This window comes from Berghia stephanieae, chromosome 3, assembly GCF_034508935.2.
Source record: "Berghia stephanieae isolate SIO BIC M18660-M18661 chromosome 3, UCSD_Bste_1.3, whole genome shotgun sequence".
NCBI classification, from domain to species: Eukaryota; Metazoa; Mollusca; class Gastropoda; order Nudibranchia; family Aeolidiidae; genus Berghia; species Berghia stephanieae.
Window position 1 is genome coordinate 85,133,192 of NC_088362.1, and position 17,500 is coordinate 85,150,691.

The window sequence follows — 17,500 nt, forward strand, 5'->3', positions numbered from 1 at the left end:
TTCCCTTCCTTCTTCTCTTCTCTCTTATTCTTTTTCTTCTTCTTCTTTATTATTATTATTATTATTATTATTATTTTTATTATGATGAGATGATGATGATGATGAGATGTTGATGATGATGATAAATGATGATGATTATGATCCCTGCTGCTGTTCGCTGCGCTGCTGCTGCTGAGATGATGTTTATGATGAGATGTTTGATGATATAAAATAATGATACAAAAACAACAACAAAAACAACAAACAACAACAACAACAACTTCTAGTATTTACTACTACCACTACTACTATATACTACTACTACTACTGCAACTATAATTTATAATTGCTGTAACACTGCAATAAAATTGACGGGACGATGACGATGACGAACCAAGATGACGACCATGGCATGATGTTTATGATGATGATGATGATGATAAAGGATGCATGAATATGATGATGATGATGATGATTGATGATGATGAGATGATAAGATGGAAGACGATATCAATAATTTTTTAAAAAGATGAAACTATTATTATACGGCCAATTTCCGATTGGAATCAAAAGAATCGAAACACGATGGAACGCAGCTTCCGACTTCCGTTTCAAATTGTTTGGAGTCTCGAAAACTGAACTGAAAATCACACGGCATAGAATTAGAATTTTTACAAAATCAAATATATCTGTATAGATAAAGTGGTTTTCATGAGATCAAATCCTTAAAAATTCAATTTAAGATAAATCACAATCTTGATCTAGACTATTATTTATAGAGTGTGGTCCAGTACTTGAGAATGTAAGTTGCTCAGGACTTGAAACTGAAACAATTGTTTTTCTTATCTAACGGCTTTTTGCCACAAATGAGAAGAAAAAGGCAATGAATTTCAATGATTGATAAGGTTTAACACGCAAAAGTAAATGCACCGACTGAACTTAGGAGAATCATTACTTAGTAGAGACAGAGATTAGGGGAGACCTTCCGAAAGCTCCTACATCCCCAGTATTAATGTTCTAGACTAGAGAGGTGAGCCGGTGTTACCAATACTTAGCTTCTATACCAGGACAAATCATTCGTTTGGACAGAAAAATAAATAAAAAACTTACCGCTTACCGTCAAAAGCAGTTTAGATTTGAAGATGCATTTGTTTTCTATCAAAAAACATTCTGTACTAGACAATCCTTGATGAATTCAAAAGTTGTGTTTGAAATTATATCCTAAATATTTTCATGATTCATTCCTCGCGAAATCGTGTGTATTTACGTCTGGTTCCAATGGTGCCGCCCAAGGTTTTTTAAAAAGTTTATTGAGAAAAAGATACGGAAAAAAGTGTCCATAGATAGGTATGCAATTTGGTGCATTAGTGCAGTAAAAATTGGTGCGCAAAATTAGTTCGTAGCGGATGCGAGACTGCGCGTGTGTGTGTGTGTGTGTGTATGTGTGTGTGTGTGTGTGCGTGTGTGAGTGTGTGTGTGTGTCTCTTTCTTTTTTTTTTTTGGGGGGGGGGGGGGGAGTGCCTGCGTACACGGTAACGGGGCATCTCGCCTCAGGATCTACGTACACGTAAACTGGTTTACCGTTGCAACACAAGCAATCGATGGTCCTCGCTGTCGTGACCGCGCGTGCTTGTGTGTGTGTGTGTGTGTGTGTGTTATGTTTTTAAAAATCAAAACAATTTTAACCATTATTGGCGAGATTCCATCTTACACTCCCCAAACTCCAGATCTTAGTCTTAATGTTATCATTAAAAGACAAGCTTTGCGATTTATAGTTTAATTGAAGCCCGAGTCGAAATATACTCTTACTACTGCTCTCTTGGTGGAAACGATTTATTCTGCATAAGCAATCTGGAGAAAAAATTAGTGTCACTGTAAAAGGTTAAAATTTCACGAAGTACGCAGCACCGTGAACACCGCTGTAACAATCCTTTGATCTACGTCATCAGGCAACCCATTGTTTCTTTCATCTTTTCCCATTCCCCCTTACTATCCCTCCCCCCCCATTCCCCCGCCCATCTCTCTCTCTCTCTCTCTCTATCAATATTCTTACAGCTCTTATGGTGGAAACGTTTTTTTTTTCTGCGTTAAAAAATAATATAAATGGAGACTATTATTTGAAAACAAAAAAATCAGAGTCACTGGCACTGATCTTTGACCTAACACCAAATCTTCTTTCATCAAAAGACAAGTAACGGCAAAACGATTATAGACAATTGAAGTCCGAGTTGCGATAGTCTAACTGCTCTCTTGGTGGAAACGCTGTATTCCTTGTTAACAATGATAAAGATAAAAGCAAACTATTATCTGAAAGCCAAAAATTTGCTTCGCTGTTAAGGGGTTAAGAACACCTGCCAGCATCGTTGATATGCTCTACGTCACCAAGGTCACCAAGCGACACGTCTCCCTTTCGTCTTCATGCAACCCCCCCCCCACCCTCCACTCTCACGGTGGTGGTAGCGGCGGATAAAAAAGGCCTTTTTTTCTTTCATTCAATCAACTTGACTGCTGTTGGACCCTAGGCCTCTCTACAAGTACAAGAAATAAAACTCACTTTTTTTCTGCTCCAACGAAAATATCTACCCCCCACTGGTCTAATTATTTGTAGCAGACGACAAATTTCTCAAAACGGTTACGTGACACTGTAAAAACAACACAGGAAGTCCATGAAAGCTTATTTACGGCATTTCCTTTGAACCGTGTAAACAACAAAATTTCGTTTTTCATTCGACTCAACGGATCAGATTGGCCGGTATTTTTTAACGAACTAAAGTTCTGAAAAATCAAAATGTTTCTTAGAAAGTTGAAAGATGCTAGTTTTTGAAACAGAGGTAGGTTTTTAAAAAAAATCTTTATATTTTACGTGAACGCATGCTCAAGGCGAGTTGGACGTTCAGCGGAGGTTGGTAGGCCAAAGGCCCACCTCTCTACTAGGGGGTTTGGGAGGGGGAAAACTTACTTTCTAAATTATTTTAAAAAGTCTCCCCCTTCCCAAACCTCCAACTAAAACATTATTAAAAAAGTTTCTCTCCTCCCAAACCCCCTACTAGAACATTAATACTGGGGATGTAGGAGCTTTCAGAAGGTCTCCTCTCTCTCTCTCTCTCTCTCTCTCTCTCTCTCTCTCTCTCTCTCTCTCTCTCTCTCTCTCTCTCTCTCTCTCTTGCCGTTGCTCAACTCATATCTCAGTGCTCCTGCAAATAATAGAAGTTACCATCAATAAACTACCTCTGCTACTACTGCCACCACCACATCATCATTACTACTACTACCACAGCATCATCATTATCCTTACAGTCATCGTCACTACCACTACTACATCATCAACACCACCAATACAATCACAACCACCACATCAACAGCAACACCACCATCACTACATAACAACAGATACATTGTGATCGTCAACAAAATAATAGTAATAATTTTTCAAAAAATATTTAACTAAATGTAAATAATACAATAAACAGGGACGAAGCTATTCTCATTAAAGTAATCTGACAGATAAGCTGATAGATTTCAAGGTGTCAATGAATGATCAAGTCGGAGAGGTGGGGATGGGGATATTTTCATGGATTGGATTGGGGTAACAAAAACAAAACAAAACACGATCTTGTCAAGTTTCAGACTTGAAGGAAAAGTTGAAACGTTCAAAATCTCAATTCTCAGTCACACAAAATGTTTCAATCATCCCTCCTTTTCTTTCCTTCTCAAATTAACAAACTCATTTAACTTCAAGCCATTCGACAACACGCCATTTTGAACAGAAAATAGTGTTGTGTTCAGTGGGGGGACAAAAACTAATTTTCAGAGATGGGAGAGCACTTCTACTACTACGAATAGTGGTTCTACAGTGGCCCCACTATTCGCAGTACTACTGCGAATAAACACTTCGTATTTATATTTGAACATGTATGTACACCTCGGCTATAAGGATAAGCCTCTAATTTTTAAGTTATGTGACGTTTTAATTATCAATGTACAGCAAATCAATTATTTTAATGAAACTGTCTATTTGAAATTAAATTATAGTTCAAATTGACCAGGTGTGAAAATGGACATCGATGATATACCATCTGCTCCAGACCAATCTCTTGATTTGTTTCACCTCAACAAGACGTCTTTTGATTTCACGATGTCTCAGGTTTTCACTCCAAAAATGACAGTTTTCAGAAATGGTAACTAATAACGTATCAGATTATACATGTCTTTAAAATAAACCACTCTGATTTCTTATTTTTCATTGGAGGAAATCACTGATAATTATTAATAAGCCAAAACACTCAAATGGAGAAAATTAAAAACTTTCATTGTTACTGTTAGTGTTAAAAAATGACTTGACTTACTGACTTACTTAAAGACTTTAACTTTCAATATCATCTGACTTTACATCTTTGGCCATTCTTCTTATTCTTGCAATGAAGATTCTCCAATTGTCTCTGTCTTGTGCCTTTTCTCTGGTTTGATAGCTCTACCAGTGATGTTAATTTGGTTTCGTCAGTGAATTGTTTCAAATCACTATCGAGAGTAAGAGATAATGTTTTTGCTGGCCGTCTTCTAGCTTTTTGGTGTACAAATATATCGAGGAATAATTATATTGAATCACATGCAGATGATGATTTTATCATTTTACAGGTGACTGAAGCCACTGTGTTGTACAAATGACAGAGCAGTAAATTTTTATGTTTGCAATCAATCTCAAGTGATGTTGAGCATGATTAATACAATATATGTGGCATTGATCACAGAACTGTGGCCATAGTGGTGTGCCCTAGGAAAAGGCACTTTACAACCCAGATAAATCAGGTTTAAATGAGTATCACCATATACACAGTGAATGATTTTGTAAAAGCATTAGTTTTAAAAAAGGGCTGAAAGTGATAGTATGAAATCAAAATTTGGTTTTGCAGGGGAAGAAATAAAGGATTATGCAAGCCACTGAGCATGGGTTAAAGGTAAAAGGGCACTATATGTATGTGTTTATTATTTCATTTTCTTTTCCTCTCCTATTTGTTTTTACCTTCCCGCGCATAGTCAATGAGGCAAATTGCTGTCACATCTATGTGGTTTTCTGTCCTTTTCCTGAAACATTGTTTTGCCAGGCCTTTGTCAAAGTTTCCAGAGTGAGATTGTCAAATGTAAATTTCTGTAGAATGTCCTTTTTTAACATGTGAATCATATCTCCTTTATGAAATATTGTAGTCAGTTCTATTAGTTGTTACCTGATAAATAATTTCAGAAATTATGATCTGAATTTTAGATGAAATTTAGTCTTACTTTCAATGGACAAAACAACATATCACTATTAAATCTCTCTGCTTTGTTGAGATCTTATATTTAAAATAATTGTTTCCTCTTTTATCAGGTGACATGCATTACAAACCCAATGCGTCTGAACAAGCAAAGCAGAAAGCTTACAATATCAGGTACAGGATTTAATAGGCATAGATAATAAATGTTAAACAAATGTGACTCTTTATACCCATTCATTGGATACAAATTGATTGTTAATTTACAGACAATTTTGCTGTTATTATTATGTCTTAAATTAATAAATTCTTCTCTGACTAAAAGCGAGAATAATGAATGAAAAAAAAAAACCAAACTAAACAAACAAACCAAAAACAAACAAACAAACAAACAAACATAAACAACTGTTACATTGAGAATGAAAAAAAAAAACAAACAAAACAAACAAACCAAAAAAAAAAAAAACCCCAAAAAACAAACAAACATAAACAACTGTTACATTGAGTAAATTTTGGAAATGAATCTGTTGCATCTTTATTACCTTGTACAGTATGTTTAATAATTTTTTTTGTGCAAATATTTAAAACGAGAATCAAAGGGAACAATTTTGAACATTTTTTTTTTGTAAAAAAGTTTTTAAATTTGGATGCAATATAGTTGCAACTCCGATTTTATTAGTATTTGTTTAGGATTTATAAATAATCAAAAAACATTTGCACTTAATATTTCAAATAAAAAGCTAGCCTCAAAATGCATTAAGAATTGAAATCTCTTGAAACCAAAATAATATTTACATTAATTGAAAATGAATTTTGATGGTAATGATATCATGTAAGATACTAGGAATAAGATTGACCCCACCCACTGAAATGGTAAAACGAAACTAGTCATAGTCTGCACTGACAGCAAGATTTCCAGAGGGGAATGCCATACAAATTCCATTTTTGTTCTGTGTAATAAAGAAATACTAAAAATTACACTCTATTAATGTAGGGCCTTAAAAGTTTGCATGTTAAAAGTATGCTTTAGTTTGTTTCAGGTTAAACATTTTTGTTGTTTTTAAAAGCAATAGCTAAAATCAACCATCATGCTTTTTTATGCTTTGGCCAGATATAGGATATTTAATGATGATGGTGATGATGATGATGATGATGATGATGATGATGATGATGATGGATGATGAACATAATATATACCTACCAAATAACAATTAACCATCTGAATCTGTTCGGATAACCAGCTTTATATTTTTGTATTATTGAGAGGACAAGTATTTTATTTTCAAACTGGAATCAGATCTCTTTGCTTTATTTTGCAGCCTTGTGGTTTTAGCTTGGGACTCCTTGTAAAATACTCCAAGCACATTTAGTAGATATTGTGTAACATGAATTCTCTGAATGTTATGATAAATGATAAAATGTTGATGTTGTTTTCAGGAAGCCACTGGTGGAGAAAACAAAATCCCCTGGTATTAGGCTTGAAGTAACGACTCCAGCAGCCTTGTCCCACTCAGGTATAATAATAAAAAATGGCATTTATATAGCGCTTCACCCTGTTGTAACAAGCTCTAAGCGCTTTACAGTGATATAAAACAAAACATATTTTAGTAAGACAAGTGTTGATGGCAAAGTGATATGAATTAAATTTAAAAACAACATGATAATAGTATAGCAACTTACTATGTAAAAAGATAAAAGTTGAAGCGAGATTTGAAAGTTGTCAACGAATCCAAGCATCTCACATGTGGGAGAGAGTTCCAAAAATGGGGGATCGAAAATTGAAACGATTTGACAAGGATTAATTGGTCATCACTAGACCTCAAGTTTTTATAGAAATTATGCCGATGACATCACGGTTGCTTCCCTTGAAGTGAGACCACTGTCACTTCCGATTGCATTGTTTACATCGGGAACTTCAACAGATTGTGGCCGAGTCAAGACAAAACTGCTAAAATGCCGAGGATATGTGCCGTCTATGAATGCAATAAATGCACATAGACATAAGTAAAGTTAATAAAATGCCATTAAAAGGATAAAATTACCCAGCAATAAATCAGTCGATGGGTAGTAGGTTACAATATATACACAAGATGTGTCTACATTCATGTGGATGTTGTGGCCAAATGGTAAAGTCATCTGTCCTACACAGTGTTGAATTGGCGAGCTTTTAGTTCTCTACATGCGCCATGGTCAAGAGGTCATTCACTCCATCAATTTCCCGACCACTACAACGGGTTATCTCCCGTGATACTAACAGGTTTGTAACTGATATCTGGTTAAATTACAATCGCTTTTGCACAACCACAGTCGATTTTTAAAATATAAACAAATTGGCAACACATTGAGAAAACTTTGATCTTTATTTTGGTACCAAACACTCTATCATTAAAAGTACTGCCTTTGAGATATTTTGCATTTAGATATCAGCACAATTTCGAGTTTGTTAAATTTAATTTATTAATTGCATTATTATAAGCAGACAAAACGATAGAAACTCTCAAAACTTGCTCTAACCGATGGAGGAATAAAGTAACCTTTCATTCATTCCCTCACATTATGGGCATCACTCTAGTTCTTTGATGATATGCGATAACATCCTGGTGCAGCTGTCTGATTAGTTACACTTTGGTTATTGCTGGTTCAGTACTTTGTGGGTAAAAAGGAAACCTTGTATAGTTTGTAATTATTATGATCAATATATGATTAATTATGGGTGATCATTTTAATCATTCGTGATACAAACATTACTTAACGAAGGGACAAAGGATAAATAGTAACCATGTCATAAAGAAATGTGTATGTGTGAGTATATATATAAATCTCTGTTTGTGTGTGTGTGTGAGAGAGAGAGAGAGAGAGAGAGAGAGAGAGAGAGAGAGAGAGAGAGAGAGGAGAGAGAGAGAGAGAGGAGAGAGAGAGAGAGAGAGAAGAGAGAGAGAGAGAGAGAGAGAGAGAGAGAGACAGAGAGAGAGAGAGAGAGAGAGAGATGTCCGACCTGATGGATGGACTGATCATCTGATGAAGAGGACAGATGGGGGTATGGATGAAAGATGTTTGAAATGGTGGATGAATGAAGGGATAGATATATGAGTGGGTAGACAGAGAGAAAAATAGAGAGAGAGAGAGATATTCATTTCGTTGATGAAGGACAAAGGACATTGGTTTATAACTGTACAAGTTACTCTGTTGTCTCCATAGCCTCATTTATGCGTGACATATTTTGTGCTGTTTCCATACTGTTTCATCACAGGGCTGCTAATGTCGACCCTTTGCTGTTCTTTATTCTTTTTGCGGTTTTCGAGAAGGTTGGGCAAACATTGCAATCCCTGATTTATTTTGATTTTTTTTCGACCAGATGTGGTGACTATGTATGACTAGTTGCTATTGTCAACGCTTTCCCTCATCTTTGTTTTTAATAGCGTTGTCTCTTTTGGGAAAAAATTTGTAATATCGCCTAACAGGCATCATGTCCATTTATACATGTTACGTGTAGGGACCCTATTTAAAGCGTTTTGAGCATGTCTAGTAAAAAATGTGCTATATAAAAAAAAGCTCAACATTACGTAGTCTGTCATGCCACTTGTAGCGCATAGTTTTGAGGGCTTTTTAGCATCGTCATTGTCAATGTCCGCATTAAAGATGAGATTGATATCTGATTTTAAAGATTAATTTCAGGTTTTAAATCACTTGCATGTAAACACTGAAAATTCACAAATACATTAGTATAAGAATGTCCAAAGTAAAATGTAGGATATCACAATTGCACGAGTAAACAGAGAGGCTCAGGACGAGACGTCTTGCCTGTCAGGCAGTGTGTATAATATATATAGTGGAAAGCATTTTGCAGTTTGTAAGTTAAAGTGTCTGATATATAATTACTGAGCTTTCACTCATCTCTGTGTCATTTTTTACCTGCATCGTTTTGTCCATACAGCAATTGTTTTACTTTGTGATCTGGTGGTGTGACACTGACACACAGCGTGCAACTTTCATGGTAACTTTCAGGGCTGTGGCTAACGCAAAGTTGTGTCCTTGGAACGGGTTCTTTATTCAAATTTTGTCACCATACTTGGGTATAAAATGAGTACCTGGCTGGATGCAGCATTGCGTTTCTCGAAAAGAAATTAAAGGCTTCTTATCTTTTCATAATTATTATGGTTGGCTTAGGATCCTCTTTAAAGTGTTTTTAGCACATCTGGTTGATATTATGGTATACAGAAAATCTCAATTTTTTTTTTTTTTAAAGATTACAAATATAATACATTATATATCAAGGAGAAAAGTGTTTTTGTAGTATTCCACATTCCTAGTTAAATAGCCAAAAGAAATAATCATTACTTATTATTTAGCTCAGATCAGGGAATAGTCATGCTCTTTAAAGAAACAATTTTTAGTTTCAGTAATAAATATGCCACTATCATCATCACAATATGATTGTTGTAATCAAGTTTAATTTGTTGTCAAAAATGAAGTTTTATTACAATTATTTCAGACATGGATGGCAAAAGGACAAGCGAATTGAGATCAATTGAAGAGATTCATATCCTTTGTTTATTTGAGTCATTTTATTGTAATTATCTGGATCCATCAATTTTTTAAATTCCCTTTTCAAATAAATAGTTTATATTCACATTTAAGCTCCGTAACTTACAAAACTTACAAAAAATATTGACTGAAGAATTTTTATTTTACAATTCTCTTTTGTCAGACTATATTGAACAAATGGGAATTAGACATGATTGATTTCCTTAATATGTGCCACCTTCAGCTTACAGGCATGTGTTCAAGTTTCAGTACTTCAATATTTTACAGTCAACCATTTTGGATGAGGTAAATTGATTAAATAATAGCAAATGCTTCTAGAAATTTCGTTTGTCCCAATTTAAACATTCCAAATTTATTAAAAACTGTTTTGAGTAAGATATTTCATACGTAAAGAATGATATTGGTGTTATTACAGACAACAGAAAATGAATTATCAAAGGTCTAGCAATTGGGGATCTGACAGCTTTATGGTATGTATTATGACACTCAGCTGGTGATCTCAAGATATTATTGGAAAAGACTTTACATTTACTCATCATACTCAGATTTAAAATGAGTAACTGACCGGCAACACCATTGTCTCTGAGTCTCAGTCCAAAAAAAATTGTAATAATGTCATACAGGTGTCATGTCTCTTCCTACTTGTTAAGTAAAACACTTTGAACACACATTAAGTGAAATTGTACTATATAAAAGCATGACAAATACTCGGAATTTTAATTGAGTACATTGAATATCCTAGTCATCAAATACTCATAGTATAGATGTTGAATCGATAACTTCAATTAATAATAATAATAATGCTGAAAACTTATATAGCGCTATAACTCCGAGATACCAGACTTTAAGCGCTTAAATTACAAATTTACTTTGGCTGAAACATAATCATTCACACACACACACACAAACAACACACAACACAAACCAAACCTATCTTGCTTCTCATACCATCTACTAAAATTGGTCCGGCAGAGTCGCGCCTACGCTTCGTGAATACTAGTCTGGCAGCGCTGTTTTGGACAATCTGAAGACGTCTCAGATTATATTGCGAAACGTCAAACAACAGAGCATTACAATAATCCAGTTTCGATAGTACGAGGGACACAACCAGGTGCTTGGTCACATCCTCAGATATGAACCGTCTAATGGAAGCAATCTTTTTTAGTTGGAAAAAGAGAGATCTAACCAAATTATTAACCTGGTGATCCATCGACAGTCCAGAGTCTAAGAATGTACCAAGGTTTTTCACTTTGTCAACAATTTGAATGGAGGCATCCCCCACCTTCAAATCTGTTTCACTTTTCCACTTCCTGTTCCCCACATACAGCACCTCCGTCTTATCATCATTCAGTTTCAGTCTGTTCTCATTCATCCATTTCTTAACACTTTGGATACAATTTTTACTATCGGCTGATATTTCTTGTAAATTTCTCGTATTGGAGACGCAGTACAATTGCGTATCATCAGCGTATTGATGGTAAGACAGACCGAAACTTCTGATGATTTTAGACAGAGGACCAACGTACAGAACAAAAAGAACGGGTCCAAGTACTGAACCCTGGGGAACCCCACAATCAAGAAAGATTTCCTCAGATCTATATTCATCCACCGTAATAATCTGTTTACGATTAAACAAATATGACCTAAACCAATCAAGCGCTGCACCAGACACGCCATAAGTAATTTCAAGACGTTTGAGAAGAAGATTGTGATCAATAGTATCAAAAGCAGACGATAGGTCAAGCAAATTCAGCAAAGAACATGAACCATTATCTATAACAGAGAGGAGATCATTAACAACCCTAACAAGTGCGGTTTCCGTCGAATGATGTTGCCTATAAGTAGACTGAAATTTTTCTTCAAGACAATTATTTTTAAGATGAGACAGTAATTGTTTCAAAACAAGCTTTTCTAAGATCTTAGAGAGAAAAGGAAGACTAGAGACAGTGCGATAGTTTTTTAAGTGTTTAATTGTTAAAAATAATTTATAATCTCTTCTCTTTGATGTCATTCAGGTACTATACACCGACAAGTCAATTGTGGTATCTGCTCCAACTGGATCAGGAAAAACAGTTGTGTTTGAAATAGCTCTCATCAGGCTTCTGGTAAAATGCGGATGCGCTTACAGTGGCAAGGTTATATACAGTATGTTGTGGATGATCATATCCATCTTTATATAGTTATAACGGTTTAAATATTTCTACAGAACCACCGATGCATTGGTGCAGGGCCCTATGAGCATTGGATAAGTTAAAGTTTGAATCATAAGACCCATGGAGCCGAAGTTTATCCTTGTTCCTCTAGTGTTAAACAAGACAATTACTAAACAATTGCTTCATACCCTTTGGATTGAAAGCTAGTCTATTGTAAATTACTTTATAAAAGATCCAACAGACCCAGCAAACCACCAATGCTGGGTGGACTGAAGGGTCAAAAATAAAAATATCAACCATGAATGGGATGAAAACGGGTGTCCTACTGTTGGTGTTTTTGAATTAATTATTGTACCATTTGAGCTGTTGGGACATATAAATACTACTTTGATATCAATTTTGGTATTTTAGATTGAATATGTGCTGTAGTCTCTTTTTCTGAAGAAAAAAAAAACAACAAACAAACCAAAATTAAGTATTGTTTCATAACATAAATATTAGTGCAAAATATCTTGGTTGTAGTGTAAATGTTAATTGATTTGCATTTTCAGTGGCACCAATGAAAGCCTTGTGTGCAGAGCGTTTTCAGGACTGGCAGGAGAAGTTTCCCAAACTGAGATGTTTAAAAGTGACAGGAGATTCTGAATTAGATGATGTAACTCATCTAAAGGATGTCAACTTGATTTGCACCACTCCAGTAAGATATTTTCTTATTTTAGAAAAAAACAAAATCCTGTCACTACTATGTTGAAATGTGTGATTCTTTGCTATTTCATAAAGCTTGTTGAACAGTAAACTGGATATAATGGATTTTGAAGTTGTGATTCATTATGAATTTTAAATCTTATTGAACAGGAAAAGTGGGACAGCTTGTCTCGAAGGTGGAAAGACAAAAAAGGGTTCTTTCATGGCATTCGACTATTTATGATTGATGAGGTAAGATTATTGATACAATAAACCTTGATTTAATCTGAAGATTATGTCTTATATTTATGGTTAGTGATTTTAATGGTTACAAATGTTCATTGTGTTAAGACCATTTTTTCCAAAGAAATTGTTCTTGCATACCAGCTACCAACAATAGAGTATATACAGAACAAATACAGAACTTGCTGGATTCTAGCGTGCTCTTAGGAGAGGTCAAAAATCATGCTAGAATCCGATTGTGCTGAAATGATTCTCATGGGAGATAACTACTTATTATGTAGATAAAAGTTAATCACCCATCTCCAGTGTATTGTAGTGCTGAGTGGGCTGGAAATCGGCGTGCTAGAATTCAGCGAATATCGTAATATAGTTTTTAAAAAGAAGATGTGGAAGACAATGTGCATTACACAGGCAAAACACCCATCACAGGGAATAGGAATCAAACAAATTTACATACATCATCACTCCTATGGTTACTTCAAACATGTTAACAATCTTCCTATTCACAGCTGATTGCTTTTTTGGGTAAATGGCGAGAATATAATTGTGATCCAACACCTCAAACCAGTATTATGTCTGGGAGATTTAGACGCTAAAAATAGATTTTAAATACCAAGATATGAAATTTTAGTTAATTAAAAAAATTTTTTCTTGAAAACTATAGAAATAATTTCTTAAAATGGCAGAAACTAGAATTTCAACTTTCTGGTCATGTCTACAATAGAACCATTTTTTGGCACCTGGTTTACTCAAACATAATACCGTTTTGAGACAGGAGATAACATTCTATTAATCTCGTTATTTTAATTTTTAAAATAATATTTTCTCGCACTGATTTTATTTTCTGTTGGTTCCAGATTCATACCCTTAATGACACAACAAGAGGAGCAACTGTGGAGGCTGTAGTGAGTCGTATGAAAACATTACAAACAGCATCCAGCCTGGAGGATTCAAGTAATGCCATTAGATTCATTGCTGTGTCTGCCACCCTGCCAAACTACAATGATGTCAGTAATAATAATAATAATAATGATGATTATAATAATAATAATAATAATAATAATAATAATAATAATAATAATAATAATATAATAATAATAATAATAATAATAATAATAATAATAATAATAATAATATAATAATAATAATAATAATAATAATAAATAATAATAATAATAATAATAATAATAATAATAATAATATAATAATAATAATAATAATAATATAATAATAATAATAATATAATAATAATAATAATAATAATAATAATAATAATAATAATAATAATATAATAATAACAATGATAATAATAATAATAATAATATTAATAATAGTAATAATAATAATAATAATAATAATAATAATAATAATATAAATAATAATAATAATAATAATAATAATAATAATAATAATAATAATAATAATATAATAATAATAATAATAATAATAATAAATAATAAAATAATAAAAAATAATAATAATAATAACAATATTGATACTTACTTACTAAGGCCGCCCCTTGGCGTCTTCGCCATTCTGTCCTGTCCTCCATAAGCATATGCAGCTCCCGGGTATTGTCCTTTCCTGTGTCATCTAGCAGACAGTCAATGTAGGTTTTATTTTGCCTGCCTCTGCTTCTGGTTCGCTCAGGTGGTTCCCATAGAACAAGACTGCTTGCAATCTCCTCCCTGTGTCTCCAGCAGTGCCTTGCGAGTCTCAGTCTTCTCTTTTGAATCTTCGAGGTCACTGGGGGAAGGTCACTGTATAGCTCTTCATTTGTTATGTGCTCTTTCCAGCTTACATTGAGGGCCATCCGCAGCATACGGATGTAGCAGCTGTCCAGTTGCTTCTCAAGGGCTTTAGTAAGAGTCCATGTCGCTGCTCCATATAGAAGCACTGACTCTACCGTTGCCAGGAACAGTCTCTTCTTTATTTCCCTCTGTAGGTTTGAACTCCAGATTTTCCTGAGTTTGTGACAGGCACTCCAAGCCAATGCTTTTCTTACAGAAATATCAGAGGAACTGCTTTGGGTCCAACCTCCTAGGTACTTGAAGTTGTCAACTTCCTTCAGCCATTCTCCATTCTTTGCCTGTATGCTAATTGGCCTTTCTTGGTTGTAGGTTTGGAAAACTGTCTTCTTAGCATTACAGCATAGTCCTACTCGTTCAGCCTCAGTTTCAAGTCTGTTGAGGACTTCTTGTGCCTGATCCATCTCCTCGTTCAGTAGAGCCAGATCATCTGCGAAATCTAGATCCGTCACAGTCATAGCTGGATTGCGCCTACTTCTTTGTCTATGCAGCGTTTTTCCATGCCAGCGTAGGTCTTTCTCATCACATAGTCCAAGACAATTGCAAAGAGATAGGGGGCTAATGTATCACCTTGACGCACCCCTGCTTTGATCTCAAACAGCTCAGTTTTACCATCTGGAGAGATAACCTTTGCCCGTGTGTTCTCATACATTCTTTTAATAGCAGAGAAAAGTTTAGGAGGTATACTATATGCTTTTAAGATTTTCATCATGGTAGGGCGATGTATCGAGTCAAAGGCCTTCTTAAAGTCTACATATAGAATGATTGTCTTCTTGTTGTGACTTTTTACTCCTTCTATTAACCTTCTCAATGCCAGGAGGTGAGCAGTCGTGGATCTTCCTGGTCTGAAGCCGTTTTGACAAGGACGTAGATGAGGGTCTATCTCTGGCTGGACTCTGTTGAGGATCATCTTATTGGCGAGTAGTGCCGCGCTGAAGACCGGTCTGGACCGGCGGTCCCACGGTCTTTTAGCTGTGAACCGGAGACCGGTCCCATAGGGGAAGACCGACGGCGGTCCTCACTTCTTATCACCTTTCAACTAGTGCGGGGCGGTCCTTGGCAAGCTTAAGGACCACGGTCCTACGGTCTCGCGCCATAGCCTACTACTTCCCCAGCGATTCGTTGCTTCGGTTGCCTATCTTCCACCAATCACCACCCATCCCACTTAATTAATCGCACCCACCCCCCTTTGCCATACACTCAATGACACAGACGACCATACAGGCAGACGACCACCAACCTCCACTCCGCAAACCTCCCTTTCGTGTGTGAGATGGGGGGAACAGGAGGCGCACGCCTTGGACGATTCCATTATACGGGGTCAATTTCAAAATTTACTACACCATAATGATCGCAATGACAATGATCTATGGTGAAGGCATGACCCCTCTTCTCTAATGGGTTATTGTTTGAAATGTATGTGACTACTAAAGATGTGTGTGTTTGTGCGTGTGTGTGTGTGTGTGTGTGTGTGTGTGTGTGTGTCGAACCTAGCAAGTAGCAAATCCGATTTTTTGTTTTCTTTTGTCCATCTCTTGTCACCACTCCTTTCTATCGCAGTGTTGTCATTTAAAATAATACAATAATATTAAAATTTCGTTTGGTGTTTTTACTAATCAAATAATATGAGTTTCATTAGTTTCTTCCTTCCAAAAAACCCAGTTATAACGTCTGAATTTTAAAAAAGTCCAATGGAATATTTGGGGACCCCGATAGCTCAGTTGATAGAGCACTCTCTTTATACGCAAAGGGCCAGAGATCGATCCCGGGTGAAGTCGAGTTTTTTCGAGTTTGGCAGCTATAGCGGCAAGGCTGATTCCCCTGTAGTTGGAGGTATCACTTAGGTCTCCTCCCTTTGGGACTGGAATCAGATCAATTTCCGACCACTGATTTGGTTTTTCATTCTTGTTTAGTAATCCATTTGTAAACTCCAACAGGATATCATCTAAGTCACAGTACTTCCATACTTCAGGTGGGATGTCATCGGTCCGGATTGTTTTCCATCACTTAGAGACTTTTTGGCCTTCTTTATCTCATCCACTGTAAAGTCACTCTCGTCTATACAGATATCTTGCAGAATTGGTTCTAGGTCTACGTCATCTTCCGTTGCTCTGACTGGATCTTCTCCCAGAAGTGTTTGGAAGTGTGAGAACCATTTCTGTCTTCTTTCGTTTTACCCCTGAGGATCCCTTGTCGACTTGCTTTCCTATCAGTTATTCTATTTATCAGTTTCCAGCTTTCACCATGTTTGCTTCTCTCGTCGGCTTTCTCCACTTCCTGGATGAGACTATTTAGCTCTCGTTCTTCTATATCCCTATAGACAGTTTGTATTTTCTGTTTTGATATCCTCCACCTTTCTTTGTTTACTGAGTTTGGTGTTTGTTGGTGTTGGTTGAAGGCATCTTGAGCTTCTTTTCTAGCTTCAACAATCAGTGGGTGATTAGAGGTGGATCTTTTCGTGACTTTTGTTCTCCTCAGTACTAGCTTCTCTGCTGTGTCCCGGTTTGCTTTTATTAGTTTCTCATATCATTCCATTGGATCTTCTTCTCCCGTACAAAGTCCTGTGAATCTATTCCTCACCTCTATATATTCTGGTTCTGTATAGTTGAGTCTTTTAGAGAGGACCAGTCATACTTCACTTTTGATGGTGTTGATTTGCTTTTTCGAAGACTCAAGCGAATTGTGGCAGATACGAGACGGTGATCTCCTCCTAGGCTACTGAAGCTACTGAATGCTTCGACATTGTGGACTGAGTTCTTCCACTTTCTATTCACTAGGATGTAGTCAATCTGTGTTTTTCTACCATTCATGTCTGACATGTATGTCCATAGCTTGCCTT

General features: G+C 35.7%; 1 protein-coding gene across 1 annotated transcript in view; it reads left to right on the plus strand.

Annotated features, from left to right (window-relative positions):
• The first annotated feature begins 587 nt into the window (after window positions 1-587).
• Window positions 588-17,500, plus strand: part of LOC144969368 (putative ATP-dependent DNA helicase HFM1) — an 81,444-nt gene continuing 64,531 nt past the window's right edge. Inside the window, exons 1-10 of the mRNA XM_078908477.1 lie at window positions 588-781; window positions 4,026-4,157; window positions 5,345-5,405; window positions 6,666-6,742; window positions 9,721-9,798; window positions 9,985-10,058; window positions 11,789-11,918; window positions 12,478-12,623; window positions 12,782-12,862; window positions 13,711-13,860. Coding sequence (XP_078764603.1) covers window positions 4,034-4,157; window positions 5,345-5,405; window positions 6,666-6,742; window positions 9,721-9,798; window positions 9,985-10,058; window positions 11,789-11,918; window positions 12,478-12,623; window positions 12,782-12,862; window positions 13,711-13,860 — 921 coding nt within the window. The 5' untranslated portion in view covers window positions 588-781; window positions 4,026-4,033. The remainder of the gene's footprint in view (window positions 782-4,025; window positions 4,158-5,344; window positions 5,406-6,665; window positions 6,743-9,720; window positions 9,799-9,984; window positions 10,059-11,788; window positions 11,919-12,477; window positions 12,624-12,781; window positions 12,863-13,710; window positions 13,861-17,500) is intronic.